Source organism: Paroedura picta, chromosome 16, assembly GCF_049243985.1.
Source record: "Paroedura picta isolate Pp20150507F chromosome 16, Ppicta_v3.0, whole genome shotgun sequence".
NCBI classification, from domain to species: Eukaryota; Metazoa; Chordata; class Lepidosauria; order Squamata; family Gekkonidae; genus Paroedura; species Paroedura picta.
In genome coordinates, this window is record NC_135384.1 from 1,783,205 (window position 1) to 1,796,205 (window position 13,001).

General features: G+C 51.8%; 1 protein-coding gene across 1 annotated transcript; it reads right to left on the minus strand.

The window, feature by feature from the left end:
- Positions 1-937: 937 nt before the first annotated feature.
- On the minus strand, positions 938-11,783 carry LOC143826303 (hydroperoxide isomerase ALOXE3-like). The gene is made up of 14 exons (XM_077315044.1): positions 11,030-11,783; positions 10,478-10,682; positions 9,834-9,918; positions 9,130-9,252; positions 7,842-7,945; positions 7,051-7,223; positions 6,133-6,276; positions 5,428-5,631; positions 4,970-5,056; positions 3,610-3,779; positions 2,657-2,778; positions 2,450-2,550; positions 2,114-2,284; positions 938-1,784 (listed from the first exon to the last, which is right to left on the minus strand). The coding sequence occupies exons 1-14, from the start codon at positions 11,174-11,176 to the stop codon at positions 1,605-1,607; spliced, it is 2,016 nt and encodes a 671-aa protein (XP_077171159.1). The 5' UTR covers positions 11,177-11,783; the 3' UTR covers positions 938-1,604.
- Positions 11,784-13,001: the final 1,218 nt, after the last annotated feature.

Genomic DNA, 13,001 nt, shown 5'->3' on the forward strand with positions numbered 1-13,001 from the left:
CCTGGGATCGGTGCCTTGCTTACTTTCATAGCCATGTGTGGGAGAAGTACCTTTGGGCATGAAATTGGGGTCACTGTGGGCAGGTAGGTAGTTGTGAGTTCCTGCATTCTGCAGAGGGTTGGACTAGATGACCCCGGAGGTCCCTTCCAGCTCTGTGATTCTAGGATTCCCTGACGGTCAGATTTCAGGACAAGAGAGCCAGCTATGGGATAGGCGGCTTTATTTAGTTTTTGCTTTATTTTACAACTAGCTTTAAAGCCCGGTGTACGTTGGTTGTTGTTGCCAAATTCTCTCAGTTAACATCTGTAACGTGGGTTGCCGATGAATGTTACTCAGACTACACAGGGTAATTGTCTCCTTCATGCTGACGTTTAAACGTTCCAACCACAATTATGATTTGGAGGGGGATCCCTCCCATTCCAGACCCCTGCTGACAGGAGAGCAAGCCCACAATCCCAGGGGGCTTCCTCTGCTGGTTCACTTCGATAAGGAAATCTGCGAAGGGACGGCATCTCTGGGGGTCGTAACAAAATGTTCTCCTTCTCTCCAGGAGCCTTCTGCATCCACTTCATAATCAGAGGGCTGTTTCAAAGCCAGGTCCCAGGGGTGGAATTTATGGTTGGCTATCAGGTGTTAGTGTAATAACCTGTCATTTTACATAGCATGTTTTCCACTGGGGACCTTTTTACTTGGCAGGTCCCGTGGGAGTAGTTGGCTGGGTGGGTATTGAGACCACGAAGAGGGAGAGGCCTGCAAATCCAAAGGGAAGAAAGAGGCATACATACCTTCTCCTAGTAGATGCGACCAGAGAGTAAGAAAGTCTCCAGAGAGGAAATGACGAGGCCTGTCCTAACTATTAAACTTAAAAGAAATATGCGATGGAAGACAAACAAACAGCTCGTAATATGTACAAGGGAACTGAGCGTTCCAAGGGAACTCCTGCTTCAGAAGGCAGGAGGGACTTGCAGGTAGGCACTGTATGTGTTGGCTAAATCGAAAGGTGCTACAGCTGTAGAGAAGGCGGAGACAGGTGCATTAACAGGCACAGAAAGGTCCAGAACTTGATAGCTTAAAATGAAGACATTTACATAGCAGAGTCTTTCAAGAATCTGACGGGAAGTCTTTTTGCTGTAGCTCAGGAAATGTAGGCTCCTGGCATGCCTTCTACCTATTCACTTATTCATGTTTTTAGTCCACTGTCTGAGGGAGTCAAGGCAGATCACACGCAGGAGTGAGTCAGTACCAGCAAAAGTAAAAAAATGCTTTTATCTTTGGAGTTTAATTTAAGCCCGGAAGCTCCACGTGGGCAGAAATAGGGCTTTCAAGCCCATTTCCCAACACGGAACAAGCCAGCTTCCTTGGTCACTTGGCAAAGACGTGTTGTCCATTTTGGCGCCCAAATCCCGTTTTGTTAGTCTGAGGATCAGTTCAAGCCCCCAACCCATAAATACTATACAGTACGCAAACTGACAGCCAGAGGAGGCTGGTCTTTCGGGAGTTGTGTCTCTTGGCTTCCAGCGTTGGACACATTTCCGCCTTTTGATGTTCCTGCCACTCGAGGCATTCCTGGCTCCCAGGAGCCGCTTGGTGAAGGAGGCATGGGATTATATGGACGTGCTGTTCTCAATTTCGGGAGGGTTGAGGTAGTTGTAAGGGAGGGGCAAGCGCCGGTTCCTCTCCTCAATTTCTTTGGAAATCTGGGCCAGGCGGTTCTGGAAAGCGGCAATGACCCGCTTTGGTGCGTCTTCTGTGAAATGTTCGGCAGGATAACAGCCCAGTGGCCTCTGTTGAGAGAAGGAGAGAAAGTGTTGTATGTTGCCTCCCTCCCTCTTAAGGACAATGAAATCAGAGTCCAGCAGGGGCACCTTTAAGACCAACAAAGATTTATCCAAGGTGTGAGCTTTCGAGTGCAAGCACCCTTCCTCAGACTGTGATCTTCGCTGGCAGGGGCTCATGGGAACTGTAGTCCATGGACATCTGGAGGGCCGCAGTTTGACTACCCCTGGCCTTAAGGGCCTCTCTCTGCGATCTGCTTTCCTCCAGGCCAGAATATATGAGTGAAGACAGTCCATTAGTCACCCCCCTGGTCCCTTCCTCCGGAGCTATTCCTTACCCGGTCTCCTGGTTCTTTGCTGAGTAGCCAAAGAATTAACAGCGATCGGCAGGTGGTGCTAACATCCGGCAAGGTCTCCAGGACGCTCGCAAAAGTGGCGCTCCCCTTGGTCTTAGGCGGTGGCTTGCGCATGGACGAGGGGTAGTTGGGCATCCAAGCGCCGAAATCAAACTAGACCATAAGGGAGGGGAAGGATTAGGGGAAGCTGAGCTATCATGCTGCGTTACTGCTGAGCATTGTGTGCCCATGCAGCGAGGTCCCCGCCCCCCAGCGGATGGACCTGAGGCTGGGCCCAGTGAGGAAAGGAGCTGGGGAACAAATAGGGAAGCCCTTCACCTGGCCGTTGTTGACGCTGGCATGGCGGATAGAGCCAGTGAAGATCACCATGGTGAGGAACTTGGCTAACTCCCCGATCGACTCCAGACGGGACGGGAAACCTGGTCGGAGGGGGGGCAGAGGAAACAGCAGCAGAGAGGTCAGCGGCCTCGCCCACGCAGATGGGCCCCAGCCCTCCCACCGGCAGCTGGAGGGAATGGATGTTACCAGAGGACTCTCTCCCAAGGGGGCCTTGGAGGAAAATCTCGGCCACCCAGGCCTGCAGCTCCGGATCTCCCCTCACAGCCCCATCGTCCTGGTAGTAGAGAGTGACGATCCCAGACACGAAGCTGTGAGGAGGAGAGAAGAGATGGGAGGGAGGCGGCAAGGTCATCCTGGGAGGAGGATGCAGAGGGGTCCTCTTCCGGGAGACCCAGGAGGACGGCGTAGTCGTTAAACGTGTGCAACCAGCACCAGGGTGATCAGGGAGGCCGTCCTCAAAGGCGGCCGTGTCCTGCAGGGGAATCGATTGCTGTCCTCCGGGGAGCAGCTGTGATTCTCTGAGGTCTCCAGGCATCCCCTGGAGGTTGGCAGCCCGTCTCTCAGGCAGTAAGCATTAAGACCCTGCAGGCAGCAGAGAGGAGGGGGACGGGCGTTGCCTCCTGGATTGAGGCTGCCCCGGGTCAATCCTGAGCCTGGGGGGATGACACAGGGATCCGGCTAGGGTTGCCATCTCCAGGCTGGACATTCCTGGAGGTCAGGGGGGTGGAGCCTGGGGAGGGCAAGGTTTGGAGAGCTGAGGGACCTCAGGAGGGCATAAGGCCACCTTCTAAATGAGACATTTTCTCCAGGAAATTGTTCTCTGTCACTGGAACATCAGTCAAAATCCCTAGAGATCTCCCTTCACCTCCAGGAGGCTGGCAACCCTCGAGGCCAGATCAACCATGCTGTGAAATGAGACATTAAATAAGTTGTTTTTTTATGCCCAACGTTTTACGGTCTGAAGGAGTCTCAAAGCGGCTTCCGATCTCCTTCCCTTCCTCTCCCCACAACAGACACCCTGTGCGGTAGGTGAGGCTGAGAGAGCTCTGAGAGAACTGCTGTGTGAGAACAGCTCTGGCGGCCCATGGGCAAGGCTCGATTTGGGGGCTGCCCCTCCCCTCCCCCACCCCGACTCGCACCTGTGGATGGCTTCCCAGAGCTTCATGCCGTCCTCCTTGTAGTAGTAGTTGGGCAGGTCTTCAACCCCCCGGTCCTTGAGGTCGTCCGGGAGGCAGAGGGTGGAATAGGTCAAGGTGGACAGGCCCTTCGCCAGCAGGTGAGACAGCCCGTGGAAGCCTGTGGCCGTGGCCTGCAAAGAGAAGACACCTTTGGAGCAGACCTGCAGGGGGACGGAGGGAGGGGGAGCAGGACGCTGGAGCTAGTGCTCAGGAAGTCCCTGGAGCAGGGTTGCCAGGCTCCAGGCAGGGCCTGGAGACACCTCCCTCCCCCTGTCCGTATTGCAGCTTCAGGCCAGCATGGCTGCACACCTGGATCTAGTGGGAGATCTAGTCCCCCTGGAGGAAATGGAGGTAGACCCCATGTCCAGCTTCTTCCCATCCCTAAAACGTGCCCTCCTGAGTCTCCACCCCCCGGTCTCCTGGAATTTCCGTCCAAAGTTGGCAACCGTAGACTTTGGTCAAGTTTCATGTCCTTTCCACTCAGCTGTGCACCAGCATGGCCTCAAGCATGGCCACGGGAGCTGTGTCACACAGTCAGCAACCAGTTCTCCTGGAGACCCAACAAGAGGGCAAAGAGGCCGAGGCCTCCCTCTGGTATTGCCACCTGGCACTGGGGATCAGGGGCTGACTGCCTCTGCACATGGAGGCTCCCTTCAGTCCCCTTGGCTCGTAGCCACCGGCAGACGCCTCCTCCATGAATCTGGCTCATCCCCTTCTCAAGCTGCCCGTATCTACGCCCAACGCTGCCTCCTTCGGCAGTGAATCCCAGATATTAATCCCTCACTGCGTAGACAGGATTTCCTTTGGGGCTTAAGTAAGGGCACCATGAAAGCACCACAACCGGGTGTTTTGCCTGGAAGTGACCTTCCCTTTTGCACGAAAAACGTCATCCGTGCATAAGAAGGACAAAGAGCCTATGTTTAAAATCCTCGCTGCAGGATCACCATGCAGCTCTCCCTTTGCTGATAAAAATCCGCCATTGGCATCCTGTCATTGGCGTGACGTGGGATGGCGTCCCTCTTTTGCCTCCAGCCGGACAAGCCGTCTCCTTATCAGCGGGACGAGATAACGGGGAGGACGGCTCTCCCGGCTCCGGTTCGCCTCTTTACGCCAGCGTAATGAGACTCCTGTCCTCTCTGCACTTATCTTACGGGGCCGGAAGGGGGAAACGTGGACGGCACGTGGACCGGCAGGTAAGGAGACCTGGGCGTCTCATATTTGGGTCCTGCCTCCAGGGAGCACCGGTTTCTCTGGCCTCCCTTCGATTACGTCCGAGTCCTTCTTGTGCGCAAACATCTCCGATCCGTTCGAGGGCGCTTACCTCATCGATGAGCCCTCCCGGGGCGAAGAGGCGCACTCTGCCAAGGACGTTGATGTGCAGCGTGTACCGCATGTGCGGGATCAGCAGCTGGGCACATGGAAGGGAAGGTGGGGGGAAGAGCAGCAGGGCAGGAGGATGGCAGAGAGAGAACGAGGCCTGTGAGTCTCTCGTTGGTCTAAAGATGTCCCCCTTCTCCAGGATGTGCTGGGGTCATCCAGCCAGCCGTGGCCAGGAGAAGGCAGTGTGGCAGACAGGGCAATTCTTAAGGTTGCCAACCTCCAGGAGGGCTCTGGAGATCTCCCGGAATCAGAACCAATCTCCAGACCACTGAGATCAGAAATGGCTGATTTGGAGGGGGGACTCGGTGGCCTTAGACCCGGCTGCGGTCCTCCCCCTGGCAACCCCCCACCCTCAAATCTCTGGGGACTTTGCAGCCCCGATCCCACCTGGGCACCCACCTTGTGCAGGGGATGGCACATGGGCAGGTGTCGGAGGGTGGCCAGCGTGAAAACCTCTGCCATCAGGTGTGTGTAGAGCAAGTGCGTGAGGACCTCATGGATGTGGAAGGTGCTGTTCCGCACCCAGAACTTCGCCAGGGCCCAGTCCCACTCTGAGTCGCTGGGCAGGAAGATGGGGCTCTCCGGTCCGGGCTGCTGGGTCAGCTGCCAGGGAAACAAGGGGACACAATCCTACTAATGACCATATTTTGGGCCATATTCTGAAAGCACCAGGAGAGAGAAAACAGGCAGCCATTTTGTCCATGGACATCTGGAGGGCCGCAGTTTGACTACCCCTGCTTTAGGGTATGGGATGGCTGTTAAATTTTCTCTGGGACACTGTGCAGTGAAGCTTATGTGGCGTTCCATTTGCTGGACGAACCTTCAAGAAATCTTTGCAGGCATTGAGAGAAACTGCCAGGGGGGGCCTATAAAAGGAGGTCGATTTGGCGAAGAACCCCAGCCTTGATGCAACCTTAGGATTGCTGGCCAGTGGTTGGCCCCCTACAGAGGATGGATCCAGAGACATGGGGGGCCAGTGTGACATCACTTAACCGGAAATGATGTCATGGGGCGTGAGGAATCAACGGAAACTCTATGGTAAAAACCACCCGAACGGGAGACCAGCCGGCAGCCCTGAATCTGGCTTGATTGGGGAGGCGTTACCTGGATGGCGATAGGGACGAGTTCCCCCCAGTGATTGAGGTGCAGGAGACAGATGGGGGCGGCAATGTGCTGGCGGCGTCCGTTCAGCTCCGTGGCGGGGGTGCCCTCGAGAATCTGGCAGTCGATGAGGAACAGGCTGCCTTTCTGGTTGAGACACAAGGGAAGGTGGTGCTGAGGGATGCTAGAGGGATCCCCTGGAATTACAGCTCAGCTCAGACGAGAGAGATCGGCACCCCTGGAGAAAAGGGATGATGGGAGGGGGGATTCTGGGGGGAGGGATTGTAGCTGTCAGGAGCCAAGCAGTTGAGACCCTGCAAACTCACACCAAAGACAAACTGAGCTCCTGAGTTTGAGCGAGATGCCAGAGTGGGGCAGGAGTTTTGGGAGTGCTGGGGAAAACTGGTGCATTAAAAGAAGGATGGTGGGGCAGGAACTAGTACCCCATTGAGGGTCTTGTCCTCTCCAGGCCCAACCCCCAAATTTCCAGGAAATTTCCAGCCTAGACTCACCATCCCCTACTAGTGGCCCAAGGAGACCTCTGGGCCCATTCCGCACACACTGGATAATGCACTGTCAGTGTGCTTTTGCAGCTTCGGAAGTGCACTGAAAGCACATTATCTGGCGTGTGCAGAATGGGTCCTGGCACCCGTTATAGTGCTTGGGGTGGTACGCAAGGGTGGGGCACATTCACTTGAGTACACTGGAGATAAGAGATTTGGCAATGCTTCTGAGATTCCTTCATGAATCTGTCTAACCCCGTCCTCACAGGCTTCATATCCCTGCGTAGCCCAGATTGCTCCTTTTCCTCAGCCTCACCTGCCTCACAGGGCTGTTGTGAGGAGAAAACGCAGATGAGCTCTACCTTTAAAAACGACCACAGAGCAGAACAGAGCATGTTTGTGGGAGGGGTCCCCTTACCGCCAGTTCTTTCTCGAGGGTCGTGGACTTCTCCAAGGACTTGGCCACCATCTCCTGAGTGACGGGGAACTTGGCTGGAACCTCCAAGCACTTCCGGAGGGAGACTGGGTTGACTCCATTGAGGTACTGGTAGCCAAAGAAAACATCTTCGTCCCAGTGCTTGCTCACGTATTCTGAGGACACAGAAATGTCCTTACAAGATAACCGAGCTGGCGAATTCCCCCCTGAGGTTTTGCAGGGGAGAGAGACAGGCTTGGTGGACACGCTCCAAGCGGGGATAGGTCTTGACGGAAAGTCACCCTCTTGAAGCGTTATTGCTCCCCTGGCCCCCGGACTGTATGTCGGGACTAATACTCAGGGTCAAATGGATGTTGTCTTTCTCTGCAAGTGGAGGTAAAAACCAAAGAAAAATTCGGCTTTCATGAGAATCTTATTGTCTTCCTTGCCTGGGGGTCGGTTGACATTCTGGGGAATATCCAGGCCCCACCTGGAGGTTGGCAAGCGTAGAAGCAGTGGAAGAAACAAATCTGAATCAGCTTGTGCGAGTTTAACCGCCTTTGGGTGCTTACAATCGTGGTTGCTCAGACGCAGCGCAGTAATGCGACACCCTTTTGATGTATGCCTTTTGAGAGAGTGTTTCTAGTTCACATTGAGGACTGAGAGCACGGAAGCAGGGAGTGGGGGGGTGGGACATTCTGGGGGAATTACGTGGAGGGAAAAATCTGCTGAGAAGGTCTGGCTTCACGGGCAGGAAGGGAAAGTAGGAGTACCTGGTGAGGTGGGTTACTCACCTGACGCAGGGGACCGGTAGAACCAAAAGGCCCTTTGGATGTCGTTGAGTTTGCTCCAAGACTTCTTGCAATCCAGAAGGCCTTTTAGTTTCAGCTCAACTTGTCTGAAGAGAAAATGACATGCCCAAAGTGGAAAGATAAGAAAGTTGGCTCCTTTTTAAAAAACAGCAAAGCTCTTTCATCTTGAAGAACCACACTACTGGCGGCTGTTCAACAAGTAAAGCTTTCCTTTGGGTGGATGCACAGGAGGGCACGTTTTACCTGCTGAATTCCTGCCTACCATCCAGCTCTGAAAATCCCCTTCAGGCAAAGAATGTGACGGTAAAAGAAGAAGAGCCGGTATCATATTCCCTCCTTTTCACTACCAGAAGGAGTCTCAAAGCGGCTTACAATCGTCTTCTCTTCCTCTCTCCACAACAGACACCCTGCGGGGTAGGAGGGGCTGAGAGAGCCCTGACATTAATCCTCTGTGAGAACAGCTCTATTAGGACTGTGACTAGCCCAAGGTCACCCCATCTGGTTGCCTGCGGAGGAGTGAGGAATCAAACCGGACTCGCCAGATTAGAAGCCACCACTGTTAACCACTGCATCAGCCGATCCCGTTTGGCTCCCTGATTGAACGGAGTTCTTGCCACAGCTTGCAAACGGTTCACTCTCAGAGAGCTGAGTGGGCTGGAATTGTCATGCACACTCCGAATAGGGATGCCGCCCAGATTTCGCAGCCTGGCTTGAAAATCTCTATCTGCTGCTGCTTCCCCTCTCCCCCGAGGAAAAGAGAACCACAGGTCTTTATTTCTTATATCACTGTTTGCTTTCTCATGCCGAATTAATCCTGTTATGCATGGAGGTGGCATATAGCATGCAAACGGTATCAAAAGAACAAACAAGAATAAAATAAAATCAAGGATGCCGGTATCAAAACAGACCTAAAACAGCAACGTTAAAAGGGGTTCTTGGAACATCCCAAAACCAGAGCTGTGGGATGTGACCCTTGAGAACTGCCGTTTTGGCAGGGAGTTCTGTTGGGGATGTAGAGCCTCTTGTGGCGCAGAGCGGTAAGGCAGCCGACATGCTGTCTGAAGCTCTGCCCATGAGGCTGGGAGTTCGATCCCAGCAGCCGGCTCAAGGTCGACTCCGAGGTCAGTAAAATGAGAACCCAGCTTGCTGCTGGGTCGTAAACGGTAATGACTGGGGAAGGCACTGGCAAACCACCCCGTATTGAGTCTGCCATGAAAACGCTGGAGGGCGTCAACTGCCACACACCCATCCCTCCTCTGCTGGGGCTTACCCGGCTGCCAGATTCATCTCTAAGGTGCTGGTCTTTGTGCAGGAGTATTGGTCATTGCGGTTCAGTTGATCGACTGTGTCCACATCCAAGCACTTCGGCCAGCCTGGTTGAAATTCTTTATACCTGCAGCCCAAAAAGGTGTTTCTCAAGGTGAGTACAGGCATGTTCCCAGGTGAGCCTGCTGTGAGTGATTCCCCCCTCTCTCTTTTTTTTCTGTATCCTGATTTTTACATTATTCTCTGTTCCTACATTTTACCTTCACAACAACCCTGTGAGGTAGCTTAGGCTGAGGCTGTGTGACCGGCTCAAGGTCACCCAGCGAGGTTCCGTGGCAGAGTGGGGATTTGAACCTACTAACCAATACGCCCCATGGCCTCTTCTGCCTTCCTCCTCCAAAGCCACACCAATCTCCTTCTGAATTCCTCCCTAAAATTATCAGTGGTAATCCCGGGGGGGGGGGGGGGGGAGGGAACTGACTCCATGGTGGATCTTGAATGTCACGAAAATGGTGCAAATGAAAAATAAAAGGGCAAAATGCATCCGAGCAGAAAACGGCATTAGATGCGGAAATCTTATTTTAAACCGAGTTGAACGGACTGCTAGACCATGTATAAATCCGGTGCGTAGCCAGCCCAGGTCGGAAAAATCAGGAATACACACAGGCATCACTCCCCTTTGAGGTGCCAGTTTGACCGTTTGCCTACCTGTAGGCCTTCTGCTTGGCTCTCAGTTCCTTCTTCCGATGTCGTAAAAGCAGTTTGTTATCGGAATCATCGCAGACGGTTTTGGCTGGAAGAAAGCCAGGGAAGGCAAGGAGAGGCTGTCAGGAAGAACCTGGGACACCGTGATGACCCCTGGTTAAGTTGGCTTTAGGAGTAGACTGGACACTCACAGAGGATGGGTCTACGGTCTGTCGCCAACCTAGTACTCAGTGAACAATTGCCATGACACTCTAGGGCTCATTGGAAAATCTGTGGTTTAACCATAGAGTGACAATGTAAGGGACATCTCGGTGTTGGATTGCCACCATCCCCCCTCCCCACCATTCTGTTGAGTGGTGGCGGCTAATGGGAGCTCTAGGAGAGGGCAACTTTAGCAGGAGAGCTAGCTGCACTCCTTCATGCTTAATACCAGAACTAGGTGATCAATAGCAGAAGGATGCTTCGGCATCTGTGCCTGATGTATAAGCCTTTTCCGGGCATCTGGTTGGCCACTATATGAAACTGGATTTTGGGCTAGATGGACCCCTGGTCCGGTCCAGCACTGCTACTGGTCCTTTAACCGGAGACGCCGGGGATTGAACCTGCGGCCTCCTGCGGAAGTTCTACCACCGAGCCACAGTTCCCACCTGCTCCTTCTCTCAACTGCAGGGTCGTGTATCCCACAATCCATTGGTAGCAGGGGAAACGGGTCACTTCTCCCCGGGGTCCCACCACTTCTACAAAACTGCAGTTCCAGTCGGTCTGTGGGAAGATGCCGTAGCGTTCCTTGTGCAGCCGGATAAGCAGGATGGGTCCCAAATTGTGCTCAGTTTGGACCACGAGTTCGTCCACCTTCGGGGGGGGGGGGAGAAAGGTGGGGAGGTGGGGATCAGACAAATGTCTCTGACGCAGAGAGCTGTGACTCTCAAGTTTGTACTCCCCAAATCTTCTGGGTTTCTCTGGTCTATATTAAAGCCAAATGTAAACCAACCCCTACTCTGAACATGGTTGCCTGGATTTAAATAAAGATAATAAAGTATAAATTTATAAATAAATATATTTATATATATTTATAAATAAATAATTTTAATGTTTTGTGTCATAAGCCCCTGGAGCCTCTGAGGAAAGGAGGCGTAGCAATTTGACAAACAAACAAACAAACAAACAAATCCCCAATTTGCAAAATCGAAAACACTTACTTCTCCGGGCGAGAAATCCTTGCCGCATCGATCCAACTGGAACTTGGGACTGTCCCCCTGAGTTCCCACCAAGGTGATAGCAACAGAATCCATGGTCCCCCCGCACAGGTAGTCGCCCGTGGCCACTCGGATTTTGTAGGTGACCATGATGGCTGCAGGAAGAGAGGCTGCTGTTGCCCCAAAACAGAGGAGTCTCAGTCCTCGGTTGCAGCAGGAGGCTTTTAAGCGGGAGAGGCCTAGCCTGTTTGCTTGGTGCTCCACCTCGGAGGGGTGAGGCACCCAGAAACAAAGACTGTAAACAAGGAACACTCAAAACGGCTCCTCCTGACTCCCACACCAGGCATCTCCACCTGAAGAGCTAGAAGCAGGTGAGAGAGTTTGGTCATGTGATGGGGCATTTCCGGCTTGGATTATACGTTAGAATGTTGCAGAGAAGGGTCCCATTCCTACCTTGTAAGTAGTAAGTTACCTTGTAAGTGGTTGTTGTGGGAAAGATCAGAAAATTGTTCAGCCTGTTAGGACTGGAATTTTTATATGATGATGTATAGGTGGTACATGATGCTGAATAGATTGGACAAAATGTACAAAATATCCCGAATAAATGCTCAAAATGCGAACAACTACCAGGTACGTTTTATCATATGTGGTGGACTTGCTCTAAAGCAAAAATTATTTTGGATACAAATGCAGGCAAGCATGCAAAAGATCTTAAAGACTAGCTTTCAAATGAATATGAAAATGTATTTTGTTAGGTTTGATCGATAGAAAAGAACCATGGAGCTTTTTTCTTATATGTGTTAGCAGCACAAATATTGTATGCTCAGAATTAGAAAATTGCAAACATTCCTATTTTAGGAGACTGGCTGATGAAAATGAGAGCATTTGCAGAAATGCCTAAACTCACCTCGTTGAGAAAAATCAACAGCTTCCTTCATTACTAACTGGAAACCACTTATGGACTTCTTGCAACATAGAGATAAAAATAATTTGATGGCTTGTGGTTTTAGAGATTAGTAATGATAGTTCCTGTAAGAATCATAAAGCTAATTAGGTATAAAGTATGTCTGCATTAAGGGATGTTCTAAGGTCTGGATGGAAATTCAAAGTTTATTGCAATGAGCCTGATATGTGTATTTATAGAATCATAGAATCATAGAGTTGGAAGGGGCCATACAGGCCATCTAGTCCAACCGCCTGCTCAACGCAGGATCAGCCCTAAGCATCCTAAAGCATCCAAGAAAAGTGTGTCTCCAACCTTTGCTTGAAGACTGCCAGTGAGGGGGAGCTCACCACCTCCTTAGGCAGCCTATTCCACTGCTGAACTACTCTAACTGTGAAAATTGTTTTCCTGCTATCTAGCCTATATCGTTGTACTTGAAGTTTAAACCCATTACTGCATGTCCTCTCCTCTGCAGCCAGCAGAAACAGCATCCTGCCCTCCTCCAAGTGACAACCTTTCAAATACTTAAAGAGGGCTATCATGTCCCCTCTCAACCTCCTTTTCTCCAGGCTGAACATTCCCAAGTCCCTCAACCTATCTTGGCCTTCCCAAGTCCCTTGGCCCCAGATCATCCTCGTACTGTTCCTTGTACTTTTATTCTTTCTCACTCTTCTATGATTCTGTTTTTTCCTCTCTCTTTTTCCTTTTGCTTTTTTGCTTATAGTGAAATTATTAAGAGAAAAAATTAGTGACAGAAAAGTCGTTCAACCCGTGACAAATCGTTCCAGCTCCACCCTAATTGAAGAGCTTAGCTGTAGGAGAAATCCTCGCCGGAAATTGTCCAATGTGTGAACCGACCACAATATCTGGATCGACTGGCTGAGTCCGCGGGGAAGAAATCTCCAAATATGAAATTAATTTCCTTGATGCACTAGGTGACCTTCCTCGGACCGGTAGGGTAACTTGGGGCTGAGTCAAAAAAGCTTCTGGAAACAACATTAGCAGGAACAGTTCTGTCATTAGGCTGGGTTT

Excerpts from the sequence above, each read along its gene's own strand:
- LOC143826303 (XM_077315044.1), bottom strand. The coding sequence starts at position 11,176 with ATGGTCACCTACAAAATCCGAGTGGCCACGGGCGACTACCTGTGCGGG. Across the intron at positions 9,919-10,477 it reads GCAGTTGAGAGAAGGAGCAG|CCAAAACCGTCTGCGATGAT; the intron begins GTGGGAACTGTG and ends GCTTTCTTCCAG. Across the intron at positions 5,632-6,132 it reads TCGTCCCTATCGCCATCCAG|CTGACCCAGCAGCCCGGACC; the intron begins GTAACGCCTCCC and ends TTTCCCTGGCAG.